Raw genomic sequence first — 21,663 nt, 5'->3', positions numbered from 1 at the left:
CACATGTACACCTATAAATAGTAACATTGCAAAACAGCATATATACAAACTATTAGAATTGATTAGGCAAAAATGAGTACTTATCTAACCAAGATGATCATAGCCATTTTGAAAGTACTTGTTTGTAGTGATAACGTTCATTATCAGAGCAATTAAATTACACTGTAGGTGACTGACTGTCTTTTATACATGCCATTAATCACTAATCAAGACTAACTAATCATCATCAGGTAGCTAATCATCACACTCTAACTAATTACTAACACTAACGAATCAAACTAACAATAACACATTGGCCAAAAAAAAAAAAAAATTAACAATAACACAATATAACAGCTCAGCAGAAATGTGTGGACCCACCTGCGATACCATATTGGATGAGGTGGACCCTTGCATTCGTTACCGACTGCAAGTAGATGCAGCTCCTCCACTCCCCTGGTGATTAAGGCCAACTGCACATGCAGAATCTGACTCAACAATAACTTCTAATTCAAATCCCAAGCTGTCCTGATGCCATAAAAATAGATCCATTTTCCAAATTCACCACAAATAGACCCATTTTCCAAATCTCAGCCTCCAAAATAGACCCATTTTCCAAGTGATTTTCGTTTCTTGTGCTGGGTTCGAAGATTTAAAGGGAAAGAGTTCAACAGTATGGCAATTGAATAAATAAAGAGGGCTGTTATTTGTACACCTTTTTTTTTTTGCACACCTCTATTAAAAACAAAACAAAACAAAACAAAAAGACTATATAGCCCCTCCCTTCTTTCTCTCTCTTTTTTCTCTCGTTCAGACCCCCTTTTTTCTGTTTTTTTTTTTTCTTCTTCTTCTCCAACCCTTCCCTAGCCAACCCCTCACCTGTCGGTTTCGTTCGACAGGTAACCGCCTAACAAACCTGGTTCGTTCGGTGGGTACCTGACGAACAAAACAGCCAGGTTCAGCACTAGTCTGCCAAACCTGCATTTTTTTTTTAAGTTGGTGTTACGGGGAGGAGGAGGAGGAGAGAGAAATACGAGGGTCGGTCCTGCGGGGAGGAGAGAGAGAGAGAGAGAGAGAGAGAGAGAGAGAGAGAGAGAGAGAGAGAGAGATGGAGGTGGTCGGGTGAGGAAGAAGAGTAAGAGGGAGGTGGTCGGTGAGGGAGGGGAAGGGAGGGAGGTTGTCGGGGTGGGTGAGGGAGGGGGAGGGGCTGGGATGGCAGAGGCTTGCGGGTGGCTGGTTTCAACATTTTTTTTTTTTGTTCTTTGTTTTTTTTTAATTTAAAAATTCACATTTGGGGTGGGGTGTGTAGTGTTTGGATTAGGTGGGTGTGTAGTGAGAAATTTTGGTGAGATTAATGAGGTTGGGGTATTTTGGTAATGAAAGGGGTGTGTAAAAGAGAAATTTTAAATTTTAGAAGATGGTAGGAGGTGTGTAAGAGAAAAATGTGTGCAAATAGCAGCTCTCTAAATAAAACGAATAAACTCTCTCTCTCTCTCTTCCATATAATATTCTCTTAACATACTGAATTTTTAGTAATGAATCAACTTAATTAATAACTTATAAAGTCTGTTTTGTGCGTGACATATAGTGTTTTCACTTTTGAAGGTAACGTACGTATGATATTGGTCTCCTTGGTTTTCCTCTTTGATCTTTCAACGCCTAACAGTAATCAAATTCATTGCATCAGCTTTGCAGTCTTTTTCTTTATTCAAATGTTTGGCATAAAGTGACAAACCAAGGATGATTCAATATCCATTTGACCTTATCCCTTCCATATGTAAAATAATGTAGACTTTTCACAGCTGTTGTATGTGTTGTGACACCTACACGTACGTACTACCTGCAATATAATTATATAATTAATCTGAGTTTAACTGACTTAATAATTGATTAATTACTGCTAATCCATTTCTAAAAGATCACCATCTTTATTCAAGGCATTTTATGTTGTACAGTACCTAAGTACAACAACAACATAGAAACATGCATTCATCAGTCATCACCCATCTAAACGCGCGCGGACACATACATTACAATAAATAGAAATTTTGTTACAATTAAGTCTCAAATTAAAATATTGTTCAAAGTTTATACAGAATTTTCATATAAATATCATGTACGGCGTAAGTTTTTGTGAATTTAGAGGCAAAACAATCATAAAATTTTAATTTTGATCTTGATTGTAACAAAACAAAATTATTAAAACTCGATTAAAAAATAAAACTATAGAGCCCAAGTGAAATAAGGGGAAATTGATTATTTGCCCATTTCTAAAAGATCACCATCTTTATTCAAGACATTTTATGTTGTACAGTACACCTAAGTACAACAACACACCACAACAACAACATAGAAACATACATTCAATCATTCATCACTTATCTAAACATAAGCCCAAAAGGCCCAATATATATATACCCTGATACCCAGTAGACCCTTTACTCCTCACTCTTGCCACTTCCCATCTCCAAAGGGAAATTATGGTTCCCACCAGGGCAGAAGACAACCTTATAGTTAGTCCCACCAGGGCATGTAAATGTGCTTGTAGGGTCATCCTGAGGGTAACTATAAGCATCACGGCACCTATCCTTGAAAAACCTTGAGAAGTTGGTCGGTCCACAAGTCCCTTGCCCTTGTGTGCAACAATATTCATTGGTCTTGTAAACAGTGCAAGGGTTGTTGCACCCACCTGGTACCCTTAATTCGTTGGGACACTGCCCGTTGATGTCTGCGGTGCACCGAATTCCCCTACACCCGCCTGAGGTTGGGCTGAAGTCCATGGGAATGTTGAAGCCATCAACAAGGGAGATGTCAATGAAGTCCATGTTGCCAAATTGGTTAAGGGCATATTCTGCCAATGTGTTTGGAGGGACACCCCATCCCTTGCACTCTAGGGACCCACAATCCCCGGTTTCACAACGGCCGCGACCACTACCATCAAAGTTGCATTTCGTTCGGCCCCATATGCGCGCCATGGCCGTGCCAGCGGCGACATTGAGAGTCCAAGTTTGGCCGCGCTCTAGGCGGCGGCCACCTCCAGGGGAGGCCGCTGCCCAGACCGTGTAAGGACATTCGTTGCGGATGTCAAAGGTGGCTGCATGGGAGGAGATGAAGAAGAGGCTGAAGAAGAAGAGAAGGGACACTTGGAGGTTCTCCATGGAACTCATGTTTTGGGATTTCATACTTTGCTACAACTCGGTGTGTTATAATGAGATATATAAAGTGTTTATATAGATGGGTGGGGGAGGCTTTTGGGTTAATGTGGATAATTACAAGTGTACATTTTCAGTCAAAAGTGAAGGTGGCTACTCAATTGTGCTACGTGCCCCATAAATTAATTGCACCCTTTAATGTAGACAAAGACAAAAGAACTAATGTAGATCAAGTAAAAGCAAAAAATAAATAAATAAATAAAGAGAAGAAAAATCAACTAGATAACGTACTAGTTGAGAAAACATTGACAAAGTAGCTAGAAACATGCATGCACTAACCATCATCATATCAGCTTCTGGCTGCTACTTCTCTATGAAGTGACTTAATGTTATAAAAAATTTGATGTTATAAGATAAAAATTAATAATCAGGAATATTAAGGATCATATGCTACTGACTATTACAACTTGGTCAAGGCTTAACAATTCATGACTTACATTTTTATATAATTGATCCATTAATGTCAGAAGACAAATTGATGAATACAATTAATTCAACATGCTGAGTTAAAATTGAGTACTGAAACATACAGGAACACTTACATGTACGTAATGATATGACACGTGTAAAATAGGACCAGGATCATCACCGACACCATCCCTACTTTTAGAGCATGTAATATACATAATATATATATATATATACATATATAAAGCTATAATTAAAGGTCGACCACGTACTACAAGAAAGTTGTGGACAAGAAAAAATTATAAGAAAGTTAGGTTGGTCACCACTCTTAAAGAAAATCTGCAGCCTTGGTGGCTTTAGTATTATCTCTGTCAAGGTATTTCTAGGAATATTCTACTTGTGCTAAAAATAACATATTCCTAGAATATCTTTTCCAATTAACAGTGATCGATCATTGTATCAGGATAACGTTTTCTTACCATAGAAAATGCTATTTTCCCTACTATGATTTGATTATCAAAATGAATTACAGATTCTAATAAAGATGCAACTTGATTCATAATGCTTTATTATTTGTTCAATGATAAAATATTTATTTACTAAATTTTGTTCATCAAATAAACTAACATGTACTATTAATTTCATTTATTTAAATTTAAGTTTATATTAATTCGACTTCATTTATGTGTGAACAGTTATACACTGATATGTATACAAATATGTTCTCATTTGATAAACAGATTTTAAATTAAGTTAATTAATAATCTAATAATATCACATTAAGGAATTAAATTATTAAAACTCGATTAAAAAAACAAAACTATAGAGCCCAAGTGAAATAAGGGGAAATTGGTTATTTGCCCATTTCTAAAAGATCACCATCTTTATTCAAGACATTTTATGTTGCACAGTACACCGAAGTACAACAACACACCACAACAACAACATAGAAACATACATTCATCACTTATCTAAACATAAGCCCAAAAGGCCAATATACCCTCATACTCATTAGACCCTTTACTCCTCACTCTTGCCACTTCCCATCTCCAAAGGGAAATTATGGTTCCCACCAGGGCAGAAAACAACCTTATAGTTAGTCCCACCAGGGCATGTAAATGTGCTTGTAGGGTCATCCTGAGGGTAACTATAAGCATCACGACACCTATCCTTGAAAAACCTTGAGAAGTTGGTCGGTCCACAAGTCCCTTGCCCTTGTGTGCAACAATATTCATTGGTCTTGTAAACAGTGCAAGGGTTGTTGCATCCACCTGGTACCCTTAATTCTTTGGGACACTGCCCGTTGATGTCTGCGGTGCACCGCATTCCCCTACACCCGCCTGAGGTTGGGCTGAAGTCCATGGGAATGTTGAAGCCATCAACAAGGGAGATGTCAATGAAGTCCATGTTGCCAAATTGGTTAAGGGCATATTCTGCCAAGGTGTTTGGAGGGACACCCCAGCCCTTGCACTCTAGGGACCCACAATCCCCGGTTTCACAACGGCCGCGACCACTACCATCAAAGTTGCATTTGGTTCGGCCCCATATGCGCGCCATGGCCGTTCCAGCAGGGACATTGAGAGTCCAAGTTTGGCCACGATCTAGGCGGCGGCCACCTCCAGGGGAGGCCGCTGCCCAGACGGTGTAAGGACATTCGTTGCGGATGTCAAAGGTGGCTGCATGGGAGGAGATGAAGAAGAAGCTGAAGAAGAAGAAAAGAAGGGACATTTGGAGGTTCTCCATGGAACTCATGTTTTGGGATTTCATACTTCGCTACAACTTGGTGTGTTATAATGAGATATATAAGGTGTTTATATAGATGGATGAGGGAGGCTTTTGGGTAAATGTGGATAATTACAAGTGTACGTTTTCAGTCAAAAGTGAAGGTGGCTACTCAATTGTGCCTACGTGCCCTATAAATTAATTGCACCCTTTAATGTAGACAAAGACAAAAGAATTAATGTAGATAAAGTAAAAGCAAAAAAACTAAAGAGAAGAAAAATCAACTAGATAACGTACTAGTTGAGAAAACATTGACAAAGTAGCTAGACACATGCATGCACTAACCATCTTCAGCTGCTGGCTGCTACTTCTCTATGATGGGACTTGATGTTATAAAAAATTTGAGGTTATAAGATAAAAATTAATAATCAGGAATATTAAGGATCATGCTACTGACTATTACAACTTGGTCAAGGCCGGCTTAACAATTCATGACTTACATTTTTATATAATTGATCCATTAATGTCAGAGGACATATTGATGAATACAATTAATTAAACATGCTGAGTTAAAATTGAGTACTAAACATACAGGAACACTTACATGTACGTAATGATATGGCACGTGTAAAATAGGACCAGGATCATCGATCACCGACACTATCCCTACTTTTAGGGCATGTAATATACATACTATATATATTAAGCTATAATTAAAGGTCGACCACGTACTACAAGAAAGTTCTGGCCAAGAAAAAATTATAAGAAAGTTAGGCAGGTCACCACTCTTAAGAAAATCTGCAGCCTTGGTGGCTTTAGTATTATCTCTGTCGAGATATTTCTAGGAATATTCTACTTGTGCTAAAAATAAAATATTCCTAGAATATATTTTCCAATTAACAGTGATCATTGTATCACGATAACGTTTTCTTACCATAGAAAATGCTGTTTTCCCTACTATGATTTGATTATCAAAATGAATTACAGATTCTAATAAAGATGCACTTGATTCATAATGCTTTATTATTTGTTCAATGATAAAATATTTATTTACTAAATTTTTTTCATCAAATAATTAAACCGTCACGATTAATTTTATTTATTCAAATTTGAGTTTATATTAATTCGACTTCATTTATGCATGAACAGTTATACACTGATATGTATATAAATATGTTCTCATTTGATAAAGAGATTTTAAATTAAGTTAATAAATAATATAATAATATCACATTAAGGAATTAAATTTTCAATTTTGAAAAATTTTGAGGGTTAAAAAATATGAAAATTTAGATTTTGTTGAAAATTTAGACTCAAATAATTAAAATTTTTAACAAAATTTTCACAATTTCGATTCGATAATATTTTACGTGACGATTATGATCACATCTGGCTCGATCTCACCAAAAACAATGATAAAAGAAGACAAGTTAGGAGACTTATTTCACTGAAAAAGACGAGACAACTAGCCTGACCAAAAAAAAAGGGAAACAATGAGCCAAGAAATCAAATTACGAGACACACACACACATATATATATATATATATATATATTTCTAGGAAGAGGAATTTATATATTTTCTTTGCGTAAGCAGCCAAAGAAGCAAATTACGAGACTACACTGCAAACATCACGCAATCAATTCCATGCTTCATGCTCATCCACAAGCATCTCTTATTTGAAACAAACAAAAAGGAAAGCAAGAGTGGAACTTTGAGTTTAGGAGAAATTCTAAATGCATAATCAATAATTGTCTGTTAACTTTCCAAAATCATAAAATTCTACGAAATAAGAAAATAGAGGTGGGTGGAGCTGGAGTTTTGTTTTATTTTGTTAAATGTTTCTTCAAGGTCAACGAGGAATTTTTAAAAAATAGAGCGTAAAGTTAGAATAATTATGGTGGGTGCACTTAGAACTACTCTATTGAGTGTAGAGTATGGAAAATAAGCGCTCTACTACGTGGTATAAGCCCCTATATTTCTGTGTGTTGAGTCTGTTGACACATCACATGCAAAAGACGCAACAAAAACGAAATCCAAAAGGAAAATGATGATGCAATGCTTGTGAACTAATTTGGATGAACTAATTAAGAAAAACTTTGTTAAACATAGTAATTGCTTGCTTGGATAATTATTAATTATGACTTTGTTTACATAATGCACACCATTATATGTGTGGCTGACAAAGCCAAACTTTTATTGCATCAGAAACATAATCTGCTTCGTACAGCAGCTGCTTTCAAGGACAGAACACAACCCTATAGTTCGTCCCACCAGGGCAAGTAAACGTGCTTGTAGAGTCATCCTTAGGGTAGCTATAAGCATCGCGACACCGATCCTTAAAAAACTTGGAAAAATTTGTGGGTCCACACTTTCCGGAGTTACAACAATATTGGTCCGTCTTAAACACAGTGCAAGGGTTGTTACACCCTCCAGGTGCCCTTAACTGATTGGGACACTGCCATTGATATCAGCCGTACATTGAATCCCCCTAGTGCACCCATTAGAGGTGGGACTAAAGTCCATTGGGACATTAAACCCATCAACCAGAGAAATATCAAAGAAATCCAAGTTGTTGAATTTGTTATGTTAAAATTAAGATTTTTCCACAAGATCAGATAAGAAGGAAGAAAGACTTTTCTACCAAATGTGGAGAATAATGTGGAGCAATGTCCCATATCGGAAAACTAGAGCTTAGCATATGTGTTTATAAGTCTTGGGCCTCTCCACCTATTGCCAATTAATTTTGGGTTGGATGCTCTAATTCTATCAGAGAATAATTCTATATATATTTGGAAATATTTTTCGGTCAGATTATAAATTTGAACTATTAATTAACTTGAATTTTACTTAAATGTATGAATCTAAATTTAGAGTCTAGTAACATAATATATAATATCCTATATGAATAGAAAAATGACCATTTATGAAATGGTGGTTGAATTCAACTTGTGCAAATTAAAGTGGGACTTATCAGAGTAGTGAGAAATTTAGAACCGAATCAAGTATGGAAGAACGACCTATAAAGTCTTGAAGAAATTAATGTCTCAATTCTAAAGAAGCGAGATATTTCCAGTATATCAAGTCACTTGCGCCTTCTTTCCACCCAGCCACATTCATGAATACACATCGTTATTGCTACAAGCTAGTCTATGAGACCAACTAACAATATTAATGCTCGAACGTACACAAGATGTAGAACTAGAACTAATATTTCCAGTGGTACTCGATGGCTCTTAAGACTTTCTTTGAACAAAATAAGATGAGGACTTTAAATAAAAATTCTAATTATGTAATAATGATCATAAAATAGAATCATTTATGTAATAAGTGAATTAATTACATTCCAATGCATGCAAGCATTTATATTTGATCTAACAGCTAAGAAATAGGTTCTCGATCAGTTACATTTTGTAAAAGAATAGTACGTTGTATATATATACAGGCCTTTCAGGTGTGGAATCCCACATTTTGTGTTAAATATGGGATGGAGCGGATGGGCCCACTCCATATAGCTTTTCAACAATCCGAATCGTCTATTTTTTAAATCTCTATTCATAGATCATCCTTACAAAAAATTAGTCAAATTAAAAATTATTTGTCTATCTAACTTTAATCAAATAAATAGACGAATCAAATATTTTCGATAAAACCATCTATTTGTTTGATCAAAGTTAAAAAGACAAATGATTTCTGATTTGGCTAATTTTTTGCAAAGATGATCTATGAATAGATGCCTAAAAAATAGACGGTTTAGATTGTTGAAAAAACTATATGAAGTGGGCTCATCCGCCCTATCCCACATTTAACACTAAGGAGGGTGTATTCAATTAGGATTTTAAATGACTTTGGTGGAATTAAAAAGTCTGGTGGTATTCAATCAAAATTTTTAAAGAGTTTATAAAAGTCTGGTGGTATTCAATCAATACTTTTAAAAAATCTATGGTATTCAATTAAGACTTTTAGAAAGTCTATAAAAGTGACATGATATTCAAAAAGTCATTGACTTTATTAAATGATAGACTTTAAAAGACTTTCAAGGACTTTGTATTGTAAATTATATTATATCAAAATCAATAATTCTCCAGCGTTCCCCCTGCAGATTTCAAAAGATTTCAAATATTAAAAAGTTATTAAAAAAGTGGTATTTATTTTTTTAAAGAGTGATGCTAAACCCCCTAATCTTATTTTTTCACCCACCTCTTAATTTATTTTTTTTCTAATTACTATATCCTCTTATATTAATTTTCTTTTTCTCTTATATTAATTTTCTTTTTCTCTTATATTTAATTGACTCCTCATCCTGGGTTGGAACCAATAACGTTGCCACAATGCAATGTAACAGCAAGATATTCAAACCAACCACTTCACGGTTTTTAAGTACTCAACAAAATCACAAGATTATATATTCATAATTTGAGAAATAATGTTACCACCACATCAGATAATGTTCTCAACCTGTCAATTCAATTAGACAAATTCTAACAACTAGTTAAAACACAATATTTGACAGTCTAACAACATAAAAACATAAAATTCAAAACACTTACAATAAATTATGGAACAAAATAATTTTGGTCCCTACAATTCTAGCCCCAACTTTTTATATTGTTTGCAATATTATGACAATTTATAACACATGCATCTCGGTATTGAAGCTCATCCTCATTCTACTCACTTACGGAGGACAAAAAAATAAAAAACATATTGGAGAAATCCTAAAATAAATAATAAAAAATTATATCAAAGTTATTAGAAATCTATAAAAATCCTTCAAAATCTATGAGAAAAGTCAGGGAAACTCTAATAGAATTCTGTCAAAGTCTATGTGGAGTTTATGAAAGTCATTAAAAATCCATCAACTCTACCAAAGTCAATGACTTTTAAAAACTCTACAAAAGTCCATTAAAATCTTAATTGAATACACCCCTTAAATGTGAGATCTGACACTTAAAGCTCCTTTGATATATATATATATATATATTCTCGTGTTTAATGGTGATCTAAGGAGGAAAATTATGATGTGTGACATGACAATATGATTCAAACTATTTTACTTTTCTTCAGAAAAATTGTTAATCCTCCAATTTTTTGTTTTTGTAGAGTATAATATATAAATGCTACGTAGGATAGGAAAAAAAGATAACTGAAAAAAAAAAAAAAAAGTTTGCACAAATAGCTTATTCCTTTTCGTTCTCTTACCTGCCAAAAGTGTGTTGGGATCAGCCAAACCTCCGGCTCCCTCCACCCCCGAAAAAATGACAAAATAGAGAAAAAATAAAAATTGAAATGACAGAAGAGCAAGAAGTGAAGTTAATTATAAACATTTTCTTGATCTCCAACTCTGGCCATATAGAGACCAACTTTTGCACATAGAGGAGTCTTGCACTTATATATATATATATATATATATATATATATATATATATATATAGGGATACAATAGAGGTGTCCCTTCCAAACTATACAAGTACAAGATAAATATATGAATAACGTGAGAGTTAAGATGGGAGACTTGTGAAGTTGTTGATCCTTTGAACTTGGCGTGGATAAGGACGTACTGATCTTTAAATATATATAGACCCCAACCTTAGAAAGAAGATGTGAATCATGCCTAGCTTTTACTTTGATTAATTAATAGTACGTAGGACAGTGGAGCCGTGGAGGAGACAAAACCACAAAATCCCTTATTAAAACTTTTTGGACCCTTCCAAAAGAAAGCATATATAGAAGCATCAAGCGTGTCATATTTTAAGATTTCCAAGCATACAGAAGTACGTCTTGGGCACACTGACTTCATATTATATAAATGCATCCAAACGCATAAACCTATCCACAAATTAAGGATTATGGGACTGTTTGATTAGAGTTTAGCATATGTGCTCATAAGTCTTGGGCCTCTCGACTCATTGCCAATTGGTTTTGGGTTGGATGCTCTAATTCTATCATGGTATCAGAGCTTGGTTATCCGTGTGTAAGGCCCAACGGTCACACGTGCTCCCACGTCACCCAATACAATTTGTTCACGTGTAAGGCTCAAAATATCGCCACACGTGCGGGGGCGTGTTGAGAGTAATGTGGAGCAATGTCCCTCATCGGAAAACTAGAGCTTAGCATATGTGCTTATAAGTCTTGGGCCTCTCCACCCATTGCTAATTGGTTTTGGGTTGGATGCTCTAATTCTATCATGGTATCAAAGCTTGGTTATCCGCGTGTAAAGCCCAATGGCCACACGTGCTCCCACGTCACCCAATCCAATTTGTTCACGTGTAAAGCTCAAAATATCGCCACACATGCTGGGGCGTGTTAAGAGTAATGTGGAATAATGTCCACATCGGAAAACTAGAACTTTGCATATGTGCTTATAAGTCTTGGACCTCTCGACTCATTGCCAATTAGTTTTGGGTTTGATGTTATAATTCTATCACTATCAGACCTTCTCCATAAGCAAATAAGAAGACATATGGATCAATATATTAATTAGAAACAACTTTCTGAGACGTGGAGTTGATTATTATAAGTTTGTGTAACATAATACACATATTTATATGTGCAAACTTCAAACTCCTTTGAATAAAATTATTTATACCATATTTTATTAGCAGGTCATTGTATATTTAATTTCTTAAACAAGTGAAACTCACTTATATATGCGATTTTAGACAACTTCAATTAGAGAAGTAGGTAGTACATAATGTGATAGTTGTAAGTTGAAACATTACTCAACTTTTATTGCATCACAAGCATTTATTAATATCATAAACTAGGTGGCAGATGTTTTTGCCTCCTAGCTAGCATATTGTGCATGTAGAGGGAAACATGCATGAGCTAGTTCAAGGTCAGAAGACAACCCTATAATTAGTCCCACCAAGGCACGTAAATGTGCTTGAAGGGTCATCCTGAGGGTAACTATAGGCATCTGGGCACCTATCCTTAAAAAACTTTGAGAAGTTGGATCATTGATTATTATAAACTAGACTAAACATTGATGAGAAATATATAACTACATAGATATTGGAAGTATTGTAAGCCATCAAGTTCAGTTTTTGAGGTTAACTTTCCTTGAATTAAGGAATATTGACAAGTTCAATTTTTGAGGTCAATACTCATTAAATTAAGGAATATTGACAAGTTCCCTTTACATTAGTTAGTGCCTAAATCAAGGAGAGGTTGCGTGTAATCAACTCCTTGATTACACGCAAGCTCTCCTTGATTTAACGTAACCTCTCCTTGATTTAGGCACTAACGATGTAAAGGGAACTTGTCAATATTTCTTAATTTAAGGAGTATTGGCTTCAAAAACTGAACTTGTCAATATTCTTTAATTCAAGGAAAGTTAACCTCAAAAACTGAACTTGATGGCTTCCAATACTTCCAATACTTCCAATACTTCCAATAATAGACTAGTAGACCTCCCAAAAAATTTCATGGGAACTTTGTATATGTTTAGTCAAGTAATATGAGAGCTAGATATAGAGACACATTACAGGTATATAAAGAAAAAATATTGTATGTGACCGTAACACCCACGTGATGGAGACAAAAATTGATGGAGACCATGAAGAAAAATTGAGTGGCTTTAGTCTAATTGTTTGTGTGTACTTTTTCTTTTGGGATTAATTTATGGCCACATGCATGGTGACCAAAGATATTTCTGCACTGAACAGACTAAACATTGATGAGAAATATATAACTACATAGATATTGGAAGTATTGGAAGCCATCAAGTTCATCAAGTTCAGTTTTTGAGGTTAACTTTCCTTGAATTAAGGAATATTGACAAGTTCAGTTTTTGAGGTCAATACTCATTAAATTAAGAAATATTGACAAGTTCCCTTTACATCAGTCAGTGCCTAAATCAAGGAGAGGTTGCGTGTAATCAAGGAGGAAATATTGACAAGTTCCCTTTACATCAGTCAGTGCCTAAATTAAGGAGAGGTTGCGTGTAATCAACTCCTTGATTACACGCAACCTCTCCTTGATTTAGGCACTGACTGATGTAAAGGAACTTGTCAATATTCCTTAATTCAAAGATAGTTAACCTCAAAAACTGAACTTGATGGCTTCCAATACTTCCAACACTTCCAATAATAGACTAGTAGACCTCCCAAAAATTTTCATGGGAACTTTGTATATGTTTAGTCAAGTAATGTGAGAGTTAGATATATAGACACATTATAGGTATATAAGAAAAAAATATTGTATGTGACCGTAACACTACCACGTGGTGTTACTTAATCCGGCCATGTGTTATAATATAGGTGAACAATGGATTTATGAATTTAGGATTTACAGTTTTAGATCGATATTAATGATTTACACATTATAATTCTAATGAATTAGTCACATTAACACGTGATGTTATAGTCACAAATAATAATTTATCGGTATATAGGACGGTCTCATGCATGAAAGTTTTTATCCTGTACATACACTCACATCATTAATTTGATAAAGAAAAAAATTTGATATATGATGAGTGTAGTAGTACTCATTCTACAAACTCTAGTACTCGATCATGCTTGTCATGTCTTTAACCAAGCTAATTAGTCACGCCTTTGCTCTATCTATCATAGAGTAGTGTCATTTAGGGTAGCCCCGTCCGGCCTTCCCTCCATCAAATGAAGTATCTTTTTGTTTTTTTTGGCCATATCAAATGATGCATCATCTAAATGTTAAGCATCTTAAGTACTGATCTTTAATAATGACTTTAAGATGAGTCTAAATTTGAATAAAATAAAGCTCACTACAAGAAATGTGAGCAAAGCACATCCCTCATTGGTGGCACAAAATGGGGTGTCAATTGGGAACTTCAGTCCCTATTACCCAATTGACACCCATTTTTGTTAAAATCGAGACACTTCAGTCCTTATTGCCTAATTGCCACCCTATTCTATGCCACCAATGAGGGTGTGCTTTACTCATATTTTTTGTAGTGGCTACTATCATTTGATAAAAAAAAAAAAATTGATATATGATAAGTGTAGCAGTATTCATTATACAACTCTTATCTATCATGATTGCCATGTCTACAACCAAACTTAGCTGAGCCTTTGCTCAAAACTAGTAAATGCGGTTGGAAGAAGGTATATAGATGTTTTTCGTGATGGGAATCAACATTCACAAGAATTTATTACCAAACAAATAAATGAAAAAGCACTTTTAACATCATATTTATTTTAGTAATTATAAATAGCCACAACTAAGGAGTTAAATTTCGTTTTTTGAGGGTATGGAAATTTTAACACTAGTTCATGAATTTTTCGCCGAAATTTTCAAAATTTTAGAAATTTCGCCGAAATTTCGTTCCGAGCAACATACCCACCATTTTTATGTCTATCTTTCTCCTTGCCAGTTACAAACTCAGCCACTGCGTGATTGGGGAGGAAGGAGAAAGAAGAGAGAAGAGAGCGGGGAGGGAGAAAATCAGATCGGGGAGGGACTTGGGAGAGAGAGAGTGGCGCTGGAGAGGGAGGACAGGAGGAGAGAGAAGAGAAAGAGGTTTGATATTATACCATATGCTGAGTGAGTCGCGGCGGCTGGGAGAGAAGAAATAAAGGGAAGAAGTGAAGAACTGAAGAAAGGTCACGGGATGGAAGCCAGGAGGGAAAGAAAAAAAAAAGAAAAAGAAAGAAAAAGAAAAAAAAAAGAAAAAGGAAGAAAAAGTCAAAAAGGAAGAAGAAAGGTTCTGCTCAGTGCTCACGCCATCCATCACGTGGAGAAGTGGAAGCACGATAAGGAAGGAAAGAAGAAAAAAAGAAAAGGAAAGAAAAAGAAAAAAAAAATGAAAAGAAAAGAAAAAAAGAGAAAAAAAAAAAAAGTTTAAGGTCAATTAGGATTTGAGATCTTTGGGCAATTGGAAAAAAAAAAAAAAAAAGTTTGGAGTTTCGTTTGATTCTTTTGGGATTTCGTTTAGTTATCTTTAAACCCTAAATCATAATACATTTTTATATAAAAAATAATTAAAAACTCTAAAGGGCATAAATCTTAATATTTTATATCATATCTTAAAAAATATAGAGTATATGGGGTTTAATGTAATATTATGACATATAAAGTATTGGGTTTAGTGTATAGATTATAGAGTATAAAAAATATAATAATTTTATTTATTTATTATATTAATTTTATTTAACAGTATTTACCTCCATCACTCATTATATTTATCACATATCACATGAAATCTACCATATAATTTGGTATTTTCAATGTTTTTTATCAATATAGTAGATAATATGTTAAATAAATATATGATAAAATTTCATTCAAAATTTCCGTATTTTGATAACAATTTTTGTCGTTTCCGTCTAATTTTTGTCGAAATTTAAAAATTTTTGAAATTTTCGTCAAAATTTGTATCAAAATTTCCATCGAAATTTCTTCGAAACTCGAAATTTTATTCCTTGGCCACAACTATTTTAAACATTATATGTATAGGATGGTGCATAGAAGTTTCGATCTATCCCGGAGACACATGCCCTTTTTGTTTTTGTTTATTGTTAAAAACTTATCTTAAATGCGTCGTGTTTTTTAAAAATTAATATCTAACTCTAAAGAAACGAGATCTTCTGAGTATATCAAGTCACTTGCGCCTTTTTTTCCACGGCATAGATCTCAACGAGACCGGATATTCTAGCATATTAATTATTCTACACACCCTCATTCATCAATACACATACATTCCACCCTAACATTATTGCTGCAAGCTAGTCTACGAGGACCCACTAACATTAATATTGGAACACCAGATGTACAACTAGAACTAATATTTCCAGTGGTACGTACTCGATGGCTCTTGAGACTTTCTTTGAACCAAAAAAGATGAGGACTTTAAATAAAATTTCTAATTATGTAATGAACACCATAAAATAGAATCATTTATGTAATAAGTGAATTACGTACATTCCAATGCATGCAAGCATTTATATTTGATCTAACAGTTAAGAAATAGGTTTTCAGTTAGATCTTGTAAAAGAATAATTATATATATATATATATTCTAGTGTTTAATGGTGATCTAAGCAGAAAAAAATTATGATGTACGTGTGACATGACAGTATGATTCAAACTATTTACTTTTTCTTCCAAAAAATGAATGTTATGTAAGTTTAAAAGAAAATAATTGGAAAAAAAAGTTTGGACAAATAGTTCTTTCTCTTTCTCTCTCTTTCTTACCAAAAGTGTGTTGGGATCAATCAAACCTCCGGTTCCCTCCACCCCCAAAACAGGACAAAATAGAGAAAAAAAAATTGAAATATATGAGAGAAGAGCAAGCAGTGAAGTTATAAATATTTTCTTGATCCAACTCTGAAAATATAGATCGAGACCAACTTTTGCACATAGAGGAGTCTTGCACTTCAAGTCCAATGTTATATATGTTGACAGAATATTTACGGTTCAACAAAAAAATATTTTTGTAATTGTTACTGTTAGATAATGAAAATTATTTGTTATGTTAAAATTAAGATTTTTCCACAAGATCAGATAAGAAGGAAGAAAGACTTTTCCACCAAATGGAAGAAGAACGACTTCATTACATATGACTTTAGGACTAGCTAATTATGTCATACGTGTAATTTCTTTTACAAATAAAATAAATGAGATAAAATGTAACTGTATGAACTCTTTATGACACCGGTCTCGATTGATCATTAATGAATTTGAAATTTAAGAAATTATAAATGTTTGCACTTGAGAATGTTGAGAGTAATGTGGAACAATTTCCCACGTCGGAAAACTAGAACTTAGCATATGTGCTTATAAGTATTGGGTCTCTCCACCCATTACCAATTGGTTTTGGATTGGATGCTCTAATTCTATTATGGTATCAGAGCTTGGTTATCCGCGTGTAAGGCCCAACGGCCACACGTGCTCCCACATCACCCAATACAATTTGTTCACGTGTAAGGCTCAAAAATCTCGCTACACGTGCGGGGGCGTGTTGAGAGTAATGTGGAGCAACATATGTGCTTATAAGTCTTGGGCCTCTCCACCCATTACCAATTAGTTTTGGGTTGGATGCTCTAATTCTATCAAGTTGAGAGTAATGTGGAGCAATGTCCCACATCGAAAAACTAGAGCTCAACATATGTGCTTATAAGTCTTAGGCCTCTCCACCCATTACCAATTGGTTTTGGGTTGGATGCTCTAATTCTATCATGTTGAGAGTAATGTGGAGCAATGTCCCATATCGGAAAACTAGAGCTTAGCATATGTGTTTATAAGTCTTGGGCCTCTCCACCTATTGCCAATTGGTTTTGGGTTGGATGCTCCAATTCTATCAGAGAATAATTCTATATATATTTGGAAATATTTTTCGGTCAGATTATAAATTTGAACTATTAATTAACTTGAATTTTACTTAAATGTATGAATCTAAATTTAGAGTCTAGTAACATAATATATAATATCCTATATGAATAGAAAAATGACCATTTATGAAATGGTGGTTGAATTCAACTTGTGCAAATTAAAGTGGGACTTATCAGAGTAGTGAGAAATTTAGAACCGAATCAAGTATGGAAGAACGACCTATAAAGTCTTGAAGAAATTAATGTCTCAATTCTAAAGAAGCGAGATATTTCCAGTATATCAAGTCACTTGCGCCTTCTTTCCACCCAGCCACATTCATGAATACACATCGTTATTGCTACAAGCTAGTCTATGAGACCAACTAACAATATTAATGCTCGAACGTACACAAGATGTAGAACTAGAACTAATATTTCCAGTGGTACTCGATGGCTCTTAAGACTTTCTTTGAACAAAATAAGATGAGGACTTTAAATAAAAATTCTAATTATGTAATAATGATCATAAAATAGAATCATTTATGTAATAAGTGAATTAATTACATTCCAATGCATGCAAGCATTTATATTTGATCTAACAGCTAAGAAATAGGTTCTCGATCAGTTACATTTTGTAAAAGAATAGTACGTTGTATATATATACAGGCCTTTCAGGTGTGGGATCCCACATTTTGTGTTAAATATGGGATGGAGCGGATGGGCCCACTCCATGTAGCTTTTCAACAATCCGAATCGTCTATTTTTTAAATCTCTATTCATAGATCATCCTTACAAAAAATTAGTCAAATTAAAAATTATTTGTCTAACTTTGATCAAATAAATAGACGAATCAAATATTTTCGATAAACCGTCTATTTATTTGATCAAAGTTAGATAGACAAATAATTTCTGATTTGGATAATTTTTTGTAAAGATGATATATGAATAGATGCCTAGAAAATAAACGATTTAAATTGTTGAAAAAACTACATGGAATGAGCTCATCTGCCCTATACCACATTTAACTCTAAATATGAGATTCCACACTTAATGCTCCCTATATACATTCTTGTGTTTAATGGTGATCTAAGGAGAAAAATTATGATGTGTGACATGACAGTATGATTCAAACTATTTTCTTTTTCTTCTGAAAAATTCTTAATCCTCCAATTTTTTGTTTTTGTAGAGTATAATATATGAATGCTACGTAGGATAAGAAAAAAAATAACTGGAAAAAAAAAAAGTTGGACAAATAGCTTATTCCTTTTCTCTTTCTCTTACCTACCAAAAGTGTGTTGGAATCAGCCAAACCTCCGGTTCCCTCCACCCCCGAAAACATGTCAAAATAGAGAAAAAAAAAAATTGAAATGACAGGAGCAAGAAGTGAAGTGAATTATAAACATTTTCTTGATCTCCAACTCTGGCCATATAGAGACCAACTTTTGCACATAGAGGAGTCTTGCACTTTTATATATATATATATATATATATGTATATACAGGGCCGTTCTAATAAGGGATCCCTCATTTAGTGTTAAATGAGGGATCACCCTGTGTGGCCCACATGAGTCGTTTTGTGTTAATCCGAACCGTCCATTTTTTACATCTCTATTGATAGATCATCCCTGCAAAAAATCAGTCAAATCGGAAATCGTTTACCTGTTCGTTTAAGCGGTCAAAGTTTAAAACAAATGAACGAACAACAAATTCCTCTATAAACACCTAAACTTTGACCGCTTAATCGAACGGGTAAACGATTTCCGATTTGGCTGATTTTTTGCAGGGATGATCTATCAATGGAGATATAAAAAATGAACGGTTCGGATTAACACAAAATGACTTGTGTGGGCCCCATAAGGTGATCCCTCATTTAACACTAAATGAGAAATCCCTTATTGGAAGGGCCCTCTATACCTATATATATATATATATATATATAGATATATAATAGAGGTGTCCCTTCCAAACTATACAAGTATAAGATAAATATATGAATAACAGTACTTAGATAATCATCCAAGGTAAATCACGTGAGAGATAAGATGGGAGACTTCAGACTTGTGAAGTTGATGAAGGACTAGATGAGAGTTGAGTTGATATTGTGGATCCTTTGAACTTGGCGTGGATAAGGACGTACTGATCTTTAAATATATATAGACGAACCCCAACCTTAGAAAGAAGATGTGAATCATGCCTAGCTTTTACTTTGATTAATTAATAGTACGTAGGACAGTGGAGCCGTGGAGGAGACAAAACCACAAAATCCCTGATTAAAACTTTTTGGATCCTTCCAAAAGAAAGCATATATAGAAGCATCAAGCATGAGATATTGTAAGATTTCCAAGCATACAGAAGTACGTTATGGGCACACTGGCTTCATATTATATATAATTAAATGCATCCAAACGCATAAACCTATCCACAAATTAAGGATGATGGGACTATCTGTCAGACCTTCTCCGTAAGCAAATAAGAATATATATGGATCAATATATATGGAGAAGTGATCTAAAACTAACTAGTTAGCAAATTAATACGAAGCTAACAATGCTTTTGGGACTACCACATAACTAATCTCATAATCCGAACCGTCAATTATTTAGGTCATACTTCAAAAATCATCATATATATATATATATATCAAGAATGCTCTAAAACTAACTAGTTAGTAAGTTAATATAAAGCTAATCACTATGTTGGGCCCACCGCACAATATCATCTCAAAATCTGAACCGTCTATTTTTTAGGTCATACTTCAAAGATCATTCCTGTAAAAAATCTCTAAAATTGAAAATCATTTAGTCATTTGTTTATAAAAACAACTATTTATATGCTTTTATCGAAAACACTGATCGTCTATTTATTTGATTTCAATTAGATTACTAGAACCAAAAGCATAGTTAGCTTCGTATTAATTTGCTAGCTAGTTAGTTTTAGAACACTCCTCTATATATATATTAATTAGAAACAACTTTTTGAGACGTACAGTAATTGGTTGTATGATTATTATAATTTTGTGTAACATAATGCACACTATTACATGTGCGAACTTCAAACTCTTTCGAATGAAATTATTTAACCACATTTTATTATCAGGTCATTATGTATTTAATATGTAAAAAAAGGGAAACTCACTTATATAAGTGATTTTAGACAACTTCAATTAGAGAAGTAGGTAGTACATAATGTGATAGTTGTAAGTCGAAACATTACTCAACTTTTATTGCATCACAAGCATTTATTAATATCATAAACTAGGTAGCAGATGTTTTTGCCTCCTAGCTAGCATATTGTGCATGTAGAGGGAAACATGCATGAGCAAGTTCAAGGGCAGAAGACAACCCTATAATTAGTCCCACCAGGGCACGTAAATGTGCTTGAAGGGTCATCCTGAGGGTAACTATAGGCATCTGGGCACCTATCCTTGAAAAACCTTGAGAAGTTGGTCGGTCCACAACTCCCTTGGCCTTGTGTGCAACAATATTCATTGGTCTTAAAAACAGTGCAAGGGTTATTGCACCCACCCGGAGCCTTCAACTCATTCGGGCACTGCCCGTTGATATCTGCCGTGCACTGGATCCCCCTCGGGCACCCGCCCGTGGGGCTAAAGTCCATCGGGACATTAAACCCGTCGACTAAAGAGATGTCAATGAAATCCTGGTTCATGTACTGGTTCAGTGCGAACTCGGCCAGCGTGTTCGGGGGTTGCCCGTACCCTTGGCATTGGAGGAGACCACCACAGTCACCGGTCTCACAGCTGCCACGTCCTGCACCATCGAAATTGCAATTGGTTCGCGCCCAAATGCGGGCCCCGGCGGTGCCGGCGGCTACATCCAGGGCCCAAGATTCTCCCCCGTTGAGCTGGCGGCCGCCGCCTGGCACGGCGGCTGCCCAGACGGTGAAGGGGCAGTTGTTTCGGATGTCAAATCTGGCTGCATTGGTTGGTGCAAAGAAGAGGGTGGTGATAAATAGGATGGAGAAAACTGAGAGGCTTTGAATGAAGCTCATTGTTGGGACTTGATTTTAATTGGTTTTTGGTGTGTGTGTGGCTGTG

General features: G+C 34.8%; 4 protein-coding genes across 4 annotated transcripts; all 4 read right to left on the bottom strand.

Annotated features, from left to right (window-relative positions):
* Positions 1-2,313: 2,313 nt before the first annotated feature.
* On the bottom strand, positions 2,314-3,163 carry LOC147273990 (thaumatin-like protein 1). Its single transcript, XM_086255840.1, has one exon. It carries the CDS (start codon positions 3,159-3,161, stop codon positions 2,418-2,420), a length of 744 nt encoding a protein of 247 aa, XP_086111966.1. The 5' UTR covers positions 3,162-3,163; the 3' UTR covers positions 2,314-2,417.
* A 1,285-nt stretch (positions 3,164-4,448) lies between these two features.
* On the bottom strand, positions 4,449-5,368 carry LOC147273989 (thaumatin-like protein 1). The gene has a single exon (XM_086255839.1). It carries the CDS (start codon positions 5,364-5,366, stop codon positions 4,620-4,622), a length of 747 nt encoding a protein of 248 aa, XP_086111965.1. The 5' UTR covers positions 5,367-5,368; the 3' UTR covers positions 4,449-4,619.
* Positions 5,369-7,559: 2,191 nt separating this feature from the next.
* Positions 7,560-7,900, bottom strand: LOC147273988 (thaumatin-like protein; the record flags this gene model as incomplete). Its single annotated transcript, XM_086227792.1, is given in 2 exon segments — positions 7,560-7,780; positions 7,783-7,900. Coding segments are annotated over 2 exon segments (339 nt in total), but the record flags the coding sequence as incomplete, so codon positions are not given.
* Positions 7,901-20,592: 12,692 nt separating this feature from the next.
* Positions 20,593-21,663, bottom strand: LOC147273987 (protein P21-like). Its single transcript, XM_086256454.1, has one exon. It carries the CDS (start codon positions 21,615-21,617, stop codon positions 20,934-20,936), a length of 684 nt encoding a protein of 227 aa, XP_086112580.1. The 5' UTR covers positions 21,618-21,663; the 3' UTR covers positions 20,593-20,933.

Source organism: Dryas octopetala, chromosome 9, assembly GCF_963921425.1.
Source record: "Dryas octopetala chromosome 9, drDryOcto1.1, whole genome shotgun sequence".
NCBI classification, from domain to species: Eukaryota; Viridiplantae; Streptophyta; class Magnoliopsida; order Rosales; family Rosaceae; genus Dryas; species Dryas octopetala.
The sequence above is the reverse complement of the archived record's forward strand: the minus strand, read 5'-3'. Positions and strand labels throughout refer to the sequence as shown.